General features: G+C 44.6%; 1 protein-coding gene across 2 annotated transcripts; it reads left to right on the forward strand.

Annotated features, from left to right (window-relative positions):
- The first annotated feature begins 197 nt into the window (after positions 1 to 197).
- vti1b (vesicle transport through interaction with t-SNAREs 1B) lies at positions 198 to 12,810 on the forward strand. 2 transcript variants are annotated; one of them, XM_043697964.2, is made up of 6 exons: positions 198 to 383; positions 10,459 to 10,517; positions 10,681 to 10,866; positions 11,556 to 11,729; positions 11,841 to 11,902; positions 12,378 to 12,617. In XM_043697964.2, exons 1-6 carry the CDS (start codon positions 287 to 289, stop codon positions 12,475 to 12,477), a joined length of 678 nt encoding a protein of 225 aa, XP_043553899.1. In that variant the 5' UTR covers positions 198 to 286; the 3' UTR covers positions 12,478 to 12,617. The 2 variants fall into 2 exon arrangements, with proteins under 2 accessions (XP_043553899.1, XP_043553898.1); XM_043697963.2 differs by lacking the exon at positions 11,841 to 11,902 and having other exon boundaries at positions 12,378 to 12,810.
- The last annotated feature ends 17 nt before the right edge of the window (positions 12,811 to 12,827 follow it).

Consider the following 12,827-nt stretch of genomic DNA (forward strand, 5'->3'; position numbering starts at 1 on the left):
GCTGGGACTACAACTCCCAGAATGCAAGGGGTTGCACGGTCCGTCTCCTTTTCCTTCCCCCGCAAGGGGTGGGGGCGGGGGAAGATAACAATCAAATGGCGGCTGAAGCAATCAGTAACGACGTTGATGAAACCTCAGGGTGGTGTTGTGGGGGCGGGGTATAGTGTCATGTGATTGCAGAAAGAGGCGGGGCCTGAAGGGTCGGAAGTTAAGCAGCAGGCTGCTGTTGGTTTTCTACCAGATCGAGATTTAAATCGCCACCTTCCTCTGTTTTAAAAAAAACAAAATGTCATCCGAGGAATTCGAGAAGATGCACGAAGCCTTTGGCAGTGTTTTGGAGGAACTGAAGTGTCAGTGCGACCGTGTGTCCAACTGTTCAGGAGGTGAGACTGAGGAAATGCTGGCTTGTTGTAGATCAGGTTTGTTGATAGGCCATTCAGTCCATCAGCCTGTTCCACCATTCAGTGGGGTCATGGCTGACCTGACATTTATTAACGAAAGTTTTCTATTTCCCCTCTTTTTTTTGGGAGGCAGTCTTTCTCACTCTATGCAGTCTGTAATCAGTCTGGCCTGTGTAGTTCTTGTGCACAGCTCAGGTCCTGCATCCAGCCCTGCTCCCATGGGCATCCTACATATAGCCCTGCTCCCATGGGCATCCTACGTACAGCCCTGCTCCCATGCACATCGTACGTACAGCCCTGCTCCCATGGGCATCCTACATACAGCCCTGCTCCCATGGGCATCCTACATACAGCCCTGCTCCCATGGGCTTCCTACATACAGCCCTGCTCCCATGGGCATCCTACATACAGCCCTGCTCCCATGCACATCGTACGTACAGCCCTGCTCCCATGGACAGCGTATGTACAGCCCTGCTCCCATGGACAGTGTATGTACAGCCCTGCTCCCATGGACATCCTGTGTACAGTCCTGCTCCCATGCAAATCCTGCATACAGCCCTGCTCCCATGGACATTCTATATACAGCCCCTGCTCCCATGGACATCCTACATACAGCCCTGCTCCCATGTACAGCCCTGCTCCCATGGACATCCCTGCTCCCATGGACATCCTACATACAGCCCTGCTCCCATGCACATTCTACATACAGCCCTGCTCCCATGCACATCCTGCGTACTGCCCTGCTCCCATGCACATCCTGCGTACAGCCCTGCTCCCATGCACATCCTGCGTACAGCCCTGCTCCCGTGCACATCCTGCGTACAGCCCTGCTCCTGTGCACATTCTACATACAGCCCTGCTCCCGTGCACATTCTACGTACAGCCCTGCTCCCGTGCACATTCTACGTACAGCCCTGCTCCCGTGCACATTCTACGTACAGCCCTGCTCCCGTGCACATTCTACGTACAGCCCTGCTCCCGTGCACATTCTGCGTACAGCCCTGCTCCCGTGCACATTCTGCGTACAGCCCTGCTCCCGTGCACATCCTGCGTACAGCCCTGCTCCCATGCACATCCTGCGTACAGTCCTGCTCCCATGCACATCCTGCGTACAGTCCTGCTCCCATGCACATCCTGCGTACTGCCCTGCTCCCATGCACATCCTGCGTACTGCCCTGCTCCCATGCACATCCTGCGTACTGCCCTGCTCCCATGCACATCCTGCGTACTGCCCTGCTCCCATGCACATCCTGCGTACTGCCCTGCTCCCATGCACATCCTGCGTACAGCCCTGCTCCCATGCACATCCTGCGTACAGCCCTGCTCCCATGCACATCCTGCGTACAGCCCTGCTCCCATGCACATCCTGCGTACAGCCCTGCTCCCATGCACATCCTGCGTACAGCCCTGCTCCCATGCACATCCTGCGTACAGCCCTGCTCCCATGCACATCCTGCGTACAGCCCTGCTCCCATGCACATCCTGCGTACAGCCCTGCTCCCATGCACATCCTGCGTACAGCCCTGCTCCCATGCACATCCTGCGTACAGCCCTGCTCCCATGCACATCCTGCGTACAGCCCTGCTCCCATGCACATCCTGCGTACAGCCCTGCTCCCATGCACATCCTGCGTACAGCCCTGCTCCCACGGGCTACCTACATACAGCCCTGCTCCCATGGGGATTCCACATTCAACCCTGTTCCCATGGACATCTTACATACAGCCCTGTTCCCATGCACATCTTACATACAGCCCTGTTCCCATGGACATTCTACGTACAGCCCTGCTCCCATGGACATCCTATGTACAGCCCTGCTCCCATGGACATCCTGCGTACAGCCCTGCTCCCATGGACATCCTATGTACAGCCCTGCTCCCATGGACATCCTATGTACAGCCATGCTCCCATGCACATCCTGCGTACAGCCCTGCTCCCATGGACATCCTGCGTACAGCCCTGCTCCCATGCACATCCTATGTACAGCCCTGCTCCCATGGACATCCTATGTACAGCCCTGCTCCCATGGACATCCTGCGTACAGCCCTGCTCCCATGGACATCCTATGTACAGCCCTGCTCCCATGCACATCCTGCGTACAGCCCTGCTCCCATGCACATCCTGCGTACAGCCCTGCTCCCATGCACATCCTGCGTACAGCCCTGCTCCCATGCACATCCTGCGTACAGCCCTGCTCCCATGCACATCCTGCGTACAGCCCTGCTCCCATGCACATCCTGCGTACAGCCCTGCTCCCATGCACATCCTGCGTACAGCCCTGCTCCCATGCACATCCTGCGTACAGCCCTTCTCCCATGCACATCCTGCGTACAGCCCTGCTCCCACGGGCTACCTACATACAGCCCTGCTCCCATGGGGATTCCACATTCAACCCTGTTCCCATGGACATCTTACATACAGCCCTGTTCCCATGCACATCTTACATACAGCCCTGTTCCCATGGACATTCTACGTACAGCCCTGCTCCCATGGACATCCTATGTACAGCCCTGCTCCCATGGACATCCTGCGTACAGCCCTGCTCCCATGGACATCCTATGTACAGCCCTGCTCCCATGGACATCCTATGTACAGCCATGCTCCCATGCACATCCTGCGTACAGCCCTGCTCCCATGGACATCCTGCGTACAGCCCTGCTCCCATGCACATCCTTTGTACAGCCCTGCTCCCATGGACATCCTATGTACAGCCCTGCTCCCATGGACATCCTGCGTACAGCCCTGCTCCCATGGACATCCTATGTACAGCCCTGCTCCCATGCACATCCTGCGTACAGCCCTGCTCCCATGCACATCCTGCGTACAGCCCTGCTCCCATGCACATCCTGCGTACAGCCCTGCTCCCATGCACATCCTGCGTACAGCCCTGCTCCCATGGACATCCTGCGTACAGCCCTGCTCCCATGCACATCCTATGTACAGCCCTGCTCCCATGCACATCCTGCGTACAGCCCTGCTCCCATGCACATCCTGCGTACAGCCCTGCTCCCATGCACATCCTGCGTACAGCCCTGCTCCCATGCACATCCTACGTACAGCCCTGTTCCCATGGACATCCCACGTACAGCCCTGCTCCCATGGACTTCCTACGTACAGCCCTGTTCCCATGGACTTCCTACGTACAGCCCTGTTCCCATGGACTTCCTACGTACAGCCCTGCACCCATGGACTTCCTACGTACAGCCCTGCTCCCATGGACTTCCTGCGTACAGCCCTGCTCCCATGGGCTTCCTGCGTACAGCCCTGCTCCCATGGGCATCCTGCGTACAGCCCTGCTCCCATGGACATCCTGCGTACAGCCCTGCTCCCATGCACATCCTGCGTACAGCCCTGCTCCCATGCACATCCTGCGTACAGCCCTGCTCCCATGCACATCCTGCGTACAGCCCTGCTCCCATGCACATCCTGCGTACAGCCCTGCTCCCATGCACATCCTACGTACAGCCCTGCTCCCATGCACATCCCACGTTCAGCCCTGTTCCCATGGACATCCCACGTACAGCCCTGTTCCCATGGACTTCCTACGTACAGCCCTGTTCCCATGGACTTCCTACGTACAGCCCTGTTCCCATGGACTTCCTACGTACAGCCCTGATCCCATGGACTTCCTACGTACAGCCCTGATCCCATGGACTTCCTACGTACAGCCCTGCACCCATGGACTTCCTACGTACAGCCCTGATCCCATGGACTTCCTACGTACAGCCCTGATCCCATGGACTTCCTACGTACAGCCCTGCTCCTATGGACATTCTACATACTTGATCAGGTGTACCCTAGGACTCTATGGGAAGCTAGTGAAGTGATTGCTCTGCCCCCTACTGAGATATTTGCATCATCAATAGTCACAGGTGAGGTGCTGGAAGACTGGAGATTGGCTAACATGGTGCCATTATTTAAGAAAGGTGGTAAGGAAAAGCCAGGGAACTATCAGGCTCATCGGTCGACACCAGTGATGATCAAGTTGTTGGAAGGAATTCTGAGGGACAGGATTTGCATATATTTGGAAAGGCAAGGACTGATAATGGATAATCAACATGGCTTTGTGCGTGGGAAGTCATGTGTCACTAACTTGATTGAGTTTGTCAAAGAACTGACAAAGATGATTGATGAAGGTTGAGAGTTGAATGTGGCATATAAGGACTTCAGCAAGGTGTTCGACAAAGTTCCACATGGTAGACGGGTTAACAAGGTTAGATCATTATGGAATACAGAACTAGCCATTTGGAAACACCTGCTCCAAGGTGGAAGACAGAGGGTGGTGGAGGAGGGTGGCTTATTGGTTTGGAGGTCTGTGACCAGTGATGTGCCACAAGGGTTGGTTATAGATGACATCAAAATTGGTGGTGTAGTGGACAGCCAAGAAGGTTCTCTCAGAGTACAATGAGATCTTGATCAGATGGGCCAAGGGGACGAGGAGTGGCAGATGGTCTTTAATTTAGATAAATGTGAGGTGTTGCGTTTTTGAAAGGAAAACCAGGGCAGGACTTATACACTTAATGGTAAGGACTGGGGAGTGTTGCTGAACAAAGGAACCTTGGAGTGCAGGTTCATAGTTCCTTGAGAGTGGAGTCACAGGTAGATAGGGTAGTGAAGAAGGCATTTGGTATGCTTATCTTTATTCGCCAGTGCACTGAGTGTAGGAGCCAGGATATCATATTGCGCTGTACAGGATATTGGTTGGGAATACTGCATTCACTTCTGGAATCCCTGCTATAAGAAAGATGTTGTGAAACTAGAAAGGGTTCACAAAAGATTTATGAGGATATTGCCAAGGTTGGAAGGTTTGAGCTATAAGGAGAGGTTGAATAGGCTGGGGCTGTTTTCCCCAGAGCGTTGAAGGCTGAGGGATGACCTTAGGTTTGAGGGGCATGGATAGGGTAAATAGACAAGGTCTTTTTTTTTCCAGGGTAGGGGAGTCCAAAACTAGACAGCATAGATTTCAGCTGTGAGGGAAAAATTTTAAAAGGGACCTAAGAAGCAACTTTTTCACACAGAGGGTGGTGCGTGTGTGGAACAAGCTGCCAGAAGAAGTGGTGGATGCTGGTACAATTACAACATTTAAAAGCAGCTGGATGGGTATATGAATAGGAAGGGATATGGGCCAAGTACTGGCAAATGGGACTAGATTAATTTAGGTATCTGGTCGGCATGGACAAGTTGGACCTAAGAGTCCATTTCCATGCTGTACAATTCTGTGACTTTGAGTATAGTGTGCAAATTTAGTATAATGTAGGAAAATGCAAAAGTTTGTTTAGGCAGAAAGTATAAAAAAAACTAACTAAACCTTAGCGCATCTTTAGTGGTAGATACATTGGTGCTGACTTGAGGGGCCTTTTTTGCGCTATATGAAACTATGAACTAAATGGTGAGAGCTTGAAGAGCTGAGATGCAGAGGGATCCTTTTGCATGGTTGCACAAGGCTAGTATGCAGATATAGTTAAATAATTGGGGAAGCTACTAAAGTGCAATCGTTACAAGTGCATTTTGGGAAAGGAAATCTTAGCAGGACTTATACACTTAATGGTAAGGTCCTAGGGAGTGTTGCTGAACAAAGAGACCTTGGAGTACAGAATCATAGCTCCTTGAAAGTCAGTCACAGATAGATAGGATAGTGAAGAAGGCGTTTGGTATGCTTTCCTTTATTGGTCAGAGTATTGAGTACAGGAGTTGAGAGGTCATGTTGCGGCCATGCAGGACATTGGTTAGGCTACTTTTGGAATATTGCGTGCAGTTCTGGTCGTCTTCCTATCGGAAAGGTGTTGTGAAACTTGAAAGGGTTCAAAAAAGATTTACAAGGATGTTGCCAGGGGTGGAGGATTTGAGCTTTCGGGAAATGTTGAATAGGTTAGGGCTGTTTTCCCTGGAGCATCGGAGGCTGGGGGGTGACCTTATAGAGGTTTATAAAATCATGAGGGGCATGGATAGGGTAAACAGACGAAGTCTTTTCCCTGGGGTGGGGGAGTCCAGAACTAGAGGGCATAGGTTTCGGGTGAGAGGGGATAGACATAAAAGAGACTTAAGGGGCAACTTTTTCACGCAGGTGGTACGTGTATGGAATGAGCTGCCTGAGGAAGTGGTGGAGGCTAGTACAATTGCAACACTTAAAAGGCATCAGGATGGGTATCTGAATAGGAAGGGTTTGGAGGGATATGAGCCGGGTGCTGGCAGGTGGGACTAGATTGGATTGGGATATCTCATCGGCATGGACGAGTTGGACCGAAGGGTCTGTTTCTGTGCTGTACATCTTATTGAAACATACAAGACCTTTGAGGGTCTTGACATCACAGATGCGCAAAGGTTGGAAACGCTTCCAATCCCCAGCAAGTTAGTTTTAAAAATCATGCTGTTTGTGCTGGGATTACTTGTCTACCTGTGCCAAATCTCTACATCATACCTATTGTGCACCTCTTTTCTATTTATCTCTAAATATATCCCTCTCAAATTGTACTATTGTGTACTTTCTCCAACTATTTCATTCTGTGCCTCTCTTCAGTCAGAACACATTCTCATCTCAAGCTGCAATGTATCACTTGGTCTTTTTAAACTCAGTCATTCTCTAAAATCTGTATTAATTCACAAGAGGTTAATTGCAGTTCATGCTAGATTTATTTTCAGCCAGTGAAATGCCACTATAACTACCAATCAGGGTATCTAATGACATTTGAACCCCTCTCCCCTTCCCCAAAAAATGCCTGAAATCCACTAAAATCCAGAAAGTTAGAATGTGGGTTGTCTGAACACCAAAAAATACGACAACAACAATGGTCATTGGAAGGAATACACTAGAAGAAACTAGAGTGAAGACAGAAATAGATGGTGTCACTCTGGAACAAGTAGTAAAATTTGTTCTCTTTAGGATTAATGATCACAGAAGGTGAGATGCTGAAGTCATAGGAGGATAGAAATAGTATAACTTCAAGAAGATATTGATGCATTAACAAGAAAACTCAGGCTTGTAACAAGAAAGAAATTGGATAAAATCTACATTCGATCCATTTTCCTGTGTATCTCAAACCTGGATAACACCGTAGAAATCTGTGAAAACATTTAGAGGCCTCTGAAATGTGGATGTTCAGATGTATATTTCAAATTATGTGTAAAATCTATAAAGGAAATGAAGAGTGCTTGAAATTATAAGAATAATGCATACTTTTAGAAAGTGACATCTAGAAAAGAAAACGCCAGTACTTCAGCCATTCGATCCAAGCTGAACAGCCAGAGAGTTTTTCAGAAGTAAAGCAGAGGGCAACAGTAAGAGGAATTGACCGAGGTGTAGTTGGATAACGGATATCACAGTATTGTTGTCAATACAAGGGGATAACATGAGACAGACAAGTCTGCACACCATGACAATAGATCTCCTATTAGGAGCAGTGACAAGCAGCAATGTCTGCCTAATTGGCACTAAAAAGGAAAAAAAATGTTGGGAGTTGTCTTGCAAATATAAAATGTTGGAAAAAGGACATATAGCACTGCACCTGCAAAAGGGACAAAACAGGTTTACGATTTGATTGTAAATTCTCTCCATCAGATTTTCTTTTTATGGGTGATTTGCTTCACTGTTAAGGGTAAATCTGTCTACTTTCTTGATGTTTTTGTCCATTGTTGCTGGAGCACATGAAAAGTTGTGGAGGGAGATGTTAGAACAGTATAAAGAGATATGGGAACACGGGAGGAGACATGAATTATGTGTGTGGGGATAAAGCATTTGTTATAATTTTGCCAAAACAAAGCTAAGTACAAAGGTTCGAGGTCAGCTAAAACTAATTCCACTCAATATTTACCAATGATGGGAGAGTTGAGGTAACAGTCTCTTCTGCTATTGTTTGCCTTAATTGAACAAAAAAATGGTTCTGTTAATCTGATGTATTCATCCAACGTATGGGACTCATGAATAAGTAAGGCAATCAAGCCTCGTATACATAATTCCCCATTGAATAAGCCTGTGTCCCATGACTAGTAAGTACTTAGCGCAGTAGGTGGGATGAAAGAGAGATGAATTTTATGGGGATTAAGATAATGCAACATTTAGTGACATCAACAGATGTGATGCCAGAAGAAATGAAACAAATGCTGGTTCGCTTCTACTTATGACAGAAATTTAAAGCTTAAAAAAGTTTTTAAACAGTAAGCACTGTTTTGCCACATACAGAACTAAAACTATTAAATCACAATTGTGTCTGTGACCTGCCTCAGTATTTCAGCACATGGTAACTCGAAAAACCTGTAGATGCAGCTAGTTCACAAGTTTCTTTGTAACCATATATGAAATCTCTTTCTGAGCAAACTTAGTGATCATGAGATTCTTGAGCAAATATTAGCTTAGAAACTGGAAAACAGGTCTGTTGTATTGTGAAGTCCCTTGGATCATGCAATATGCTCTACTTGCATTTCAGCAAATGTGACATCTGATGCGGTTATTTTGAAAGCATAGTGCTATTGTGATTTTGTCTTTTCTAATGTGTTTAATAATGTATATCCCACTGCAACAGATTTTGTGATGGTTTTTATTGCAATCATTTTGAAGAAATTCTCCTTCCTTAACAATGGTAGTTTCAGGGTTTTTTTTTGCTCGCTATCTTGTGCCATTTTAAATTTATTTTTCCCCTTTTTATCAGATGAGAAGACACATTGGTAACATGTACAACAAACTAATAAGAGCAGTGTGATGCAGTCAGTTAATAATTTTGCTCCTTTATCTAAATTGTCTTCTTCCTCCCTTCAGTGGAAGCCTCATGTGTAGCCTCTATCAGATATCTCTCACTAACGAGTTAAGTGAGTTATCACTTGGTATATAGTGCTTCTGTATACCATGTTAATCTGCATTATGTAAGCACAGTATAAGCAAGGACTTCTATTTGATCTAGAATCAACATAATATATTATCTAATTTTTCACAGTGCCGATAGTAGGAAATCAAATTTTAAAAATTGTTTCTGATTTTAATTGTTGGCAACCACTAAATATTAAGTTTCCCTTATCCCTTTATGATATAAATGACAGGAAATGTATCAAAAAGCACGTTTGCCATGTTATGTTATACTCACCGACATGCCTCATATGCATTACATATACCATTACCATTTACTTGTGGCATGAAACTCAGGGAAAGGTAAGTAGCTGTTTCCCCAGTCTGTCTTCTCAAGAATGTTGAACCTGCTGAAAACTCCTGGGTGAAATTTGCTTTATCAATACTGACTGTTGCTGTCATTCTGGTAATTGTGGTTGTCATTGTTGGATTCCCTACATTGTACCAGAAATTGCAGTTTTTATGTGATTCATGAACTGAGTTCTTAGCACAGTAGTCAAGCTCACCATTGTATTAGAATATCTGTTAGCTTTATTTTCCCTGTTGCTTTATCCAGGTTGCTGTGGGCACTGTGCTCAGAAGACAATTACTGTTGGGAGAGCTAAGGAAGTGGGAGTTATTGGTTTGTGACACTTCACAAGGTTTTGACATGCAGTCAGTTCTCAGCAAAGTTTGAAAAGTACAATATTCTGGCCAATCAAGATTGTGTTTCAAGCATTGTGGTGGCCATAAATGAGCAAACCAACTGATGCTTAATAAATGAATGTGATTCACAAATTCCTTGAATATTTTCCTGCATCTTAATACACAGGCTTATTTGTGTAAACTCACTTATCTGATGAGCATTCAAAGCCTGAAACATGAACCATGTTTCTCTCCACAAATGCTGAGACGTCTTGAGCAATTTCCAGTTTTTAAGATTTGTACATCTGCAGTATTTTGCTATTGTAAATAAACTTATTCTTCTAATAAATCATATCCAAGATACTAGCCAACTATGAATTAGTAGCCGAACCTCAGTAGCTTAAATAAACCTTTCCAAAGATATTTTTATTGTCTCTAATGGCTTAATGGCCCAATGGCCCCAAGGGTATCCAAAACCAAAATAAGTTTCAACACTTAATGGTGTTTCACAACTTGAGGATGGGTGTATGGATAGAGCTTCCTTAAAGCTTCATTGGAAATATATCAAATGATCATTCACTGATCATTTAATGTTTTGCAGAACAGAAGAAAAGATTCATACGTGAAATTGATGAAAAAGTTGATGAAGCAAATGAAGTTGTAAGTACTGAATGGCAGAGAATCTCAAATATGCACTCTGATTTACTCATCAAATCTAAGTAGAAATTATTGGTGGTGAAGCAACTTAATTTATCAAGGATGCCAGTAATAGCTGTCATTTAGAGAAATTGCATCTTTGAATGCTGTGTGCTTTTGCTTGTAGCTGGATGGAATGGAAAAGGAACTAAGGAAAGCACCACTCTCATTCCGTAGTCAGATGAATACAAAAATTCGTTCCTACAGAAAAGATGTAAGCAAGCTACAGCAGGATGTTAGAAGCAATGATATTGGACATGGATTTCGTAGTGACGTTAAGTACACAGAGTACAGTGCTGAAAATGAACAAAGTGTAAGTATTGCAACTAAAAAGCATTGTTGTAGCAATTACATTTTTGTGCATGTTGGCTTAATAGAACATTATGTACCACTAATAGAATATTCTGTTCATTTCAGGACTGACCTTTAGCTTGTCACACTAATGTCTTTGTTTTTATTGGTTATTGTTGAACTCAGCAGCAATGGGATTGTTTAAAGTAGCAATTTATTTAATGTCAGGATTCCTGCATTTAGGGAGGTAGGAAAATAATTTTCCTTGACATTGTAATGATTCTTATTGGACTTGAATTTTTTCATTTCTTGTACTGACCATCTTTATGGACTTTTTAAAATGAGATTCAGTTCCATTCAGTGTGCAATATTCTCCATTATGTAGGCTTGTTTGCAGTCTACACAAAGAGAAGACATTCATTTCTTTGAATTTGATTCTGAGAAGGTCAACCTGTATCCAGATCAGCTTTTCAATATATTAAAAGTTAATCAAACAAAAGCAAAATCATGTGTCTTGGGAAAAATAGCTTCTCCATCATTTGCCTGAAGTAGGGTGAAACATATTTCTCAGACTAAAGATGCAGCTTTTTATGAAGGTTGAAGCAGTGGCAGAAACTATCCCATTACTCTCCAGAACCTTGAAGTGGAAAAGCATAATTTTGTTGTCTATAATCTAGTTATTATCTAGCTTAAAAATCTTCTCTCTTTCAGAATTACTTAGGAGCTCAGCGTGCTTTGCTTTTGCAAGGTACAGACAGTCTGAACAGAGCAACTCAAAGTATAGACCGTTCTCATAGAATAGCAGCAGAGACTGATCAGATAGGTTCGGATATAATTGAGGAACTTGGTGGGCAAAGAGAGCAGCTGGAACGCTCGAAAGACAGGGTGAGTTCAAGAGTCAAGCAATTTGTTAAGAAATATCCTGAAAACTTCAACTAGATAACTTGAAACTTTGCTCTCTTTTTCTATTCATACTCTTTGATTTTTGTTCCTAAGCTAATAAACACAGGTGAGAATTTGAGCCGGAGTCGGAAAATACTGCGTTCCATGTCCAGAAGGTAGGTTTGTTTTCTTGCAACCGTGGTGGTACTTTCTATTGATCAAAGAGCATCAATGTAGAAAATGAGTGAGTATATGCTTCAAGGGGAGAGGGAGAGGGAGAAACTTTAAATTTAATCAATCACTGTGTAAATTGAAGATTAATGGTGGCTCAATAATGCAGCTGTAACATTTTCTACTGGTAGTACCTTTGCACCATGTATGTACTAGTTAGCTTTTGTTTGACAGTGTAACTTGGCTACAACTTGAAAATAGGTCATGTTAAAGAAGCCAGAATAGCCTGGAGCATTGTGAAGGAGGAGTAACACCACACAATTTTATTTTAAAAATTGCTTAATAGCTGGTGACTAGTGTATTAGAGACTGGTTACTGTAGTAGAAAAAGTAGTGTATGACAGTTGTAAGAGTAGAAAATATATCAATTTATTTATTTAACTGAATTAAAGTGAATGCTTTCATCTCTCTCTCTCTCTAGGGTTATGACAAACAAGTTGCTACTGGCTGTTATCATCCTTCTGGAAGTGGTAATTCTAGCAGCTGTTGTATATATCAAGTTCTTCAGCAAACAACATTAACCCAAAGATACTTATGCAATTTCAGTATATGGGACACCTGCTTTAGTGCTTCCCCTAAAGCTCTCAAGTTTCTGACTCTACAAGAAAGTGTTAAGATGGAGGATGTATTGAAGTACTTTTATGGAATCATTTCCATTCATCACATGCTCAACCTGGTTATAGGATCTCTTTTGTAGTCTGATGGGTCTTCAGCTGACACTGCATCTTTGAGCAAGATGAAAGAACTTAACTTGTTAAAGAGACTGATCAAATGCAACTTAAACTTTGTTGCTAATTACTACATTGTAGTAATGTGCACAAAACTTTTAATAAAGTCATTTGATATTTAACAAATGTCCTATTGGTCTTGC

The sequence above is a fragment of the Chiloscyllium plagiosum genome, unplaced genomic scaffold (genome assembly GCF_037043375.1).
Source record: "Chiloscyllium plagiosum isolate Xiang-an unplaced genomic scaffold, Cpla_swu_hap1 HiC_scaffold_8, whole genome shotgun sequence".
Lineage (NCBI taxonomy): Eukaryota > Metazoa > Chordata > Chondrichthyes > Orectolobiformes > Hemiscylliidae > Chiloscyllium > Chiloscyllium plagiosum.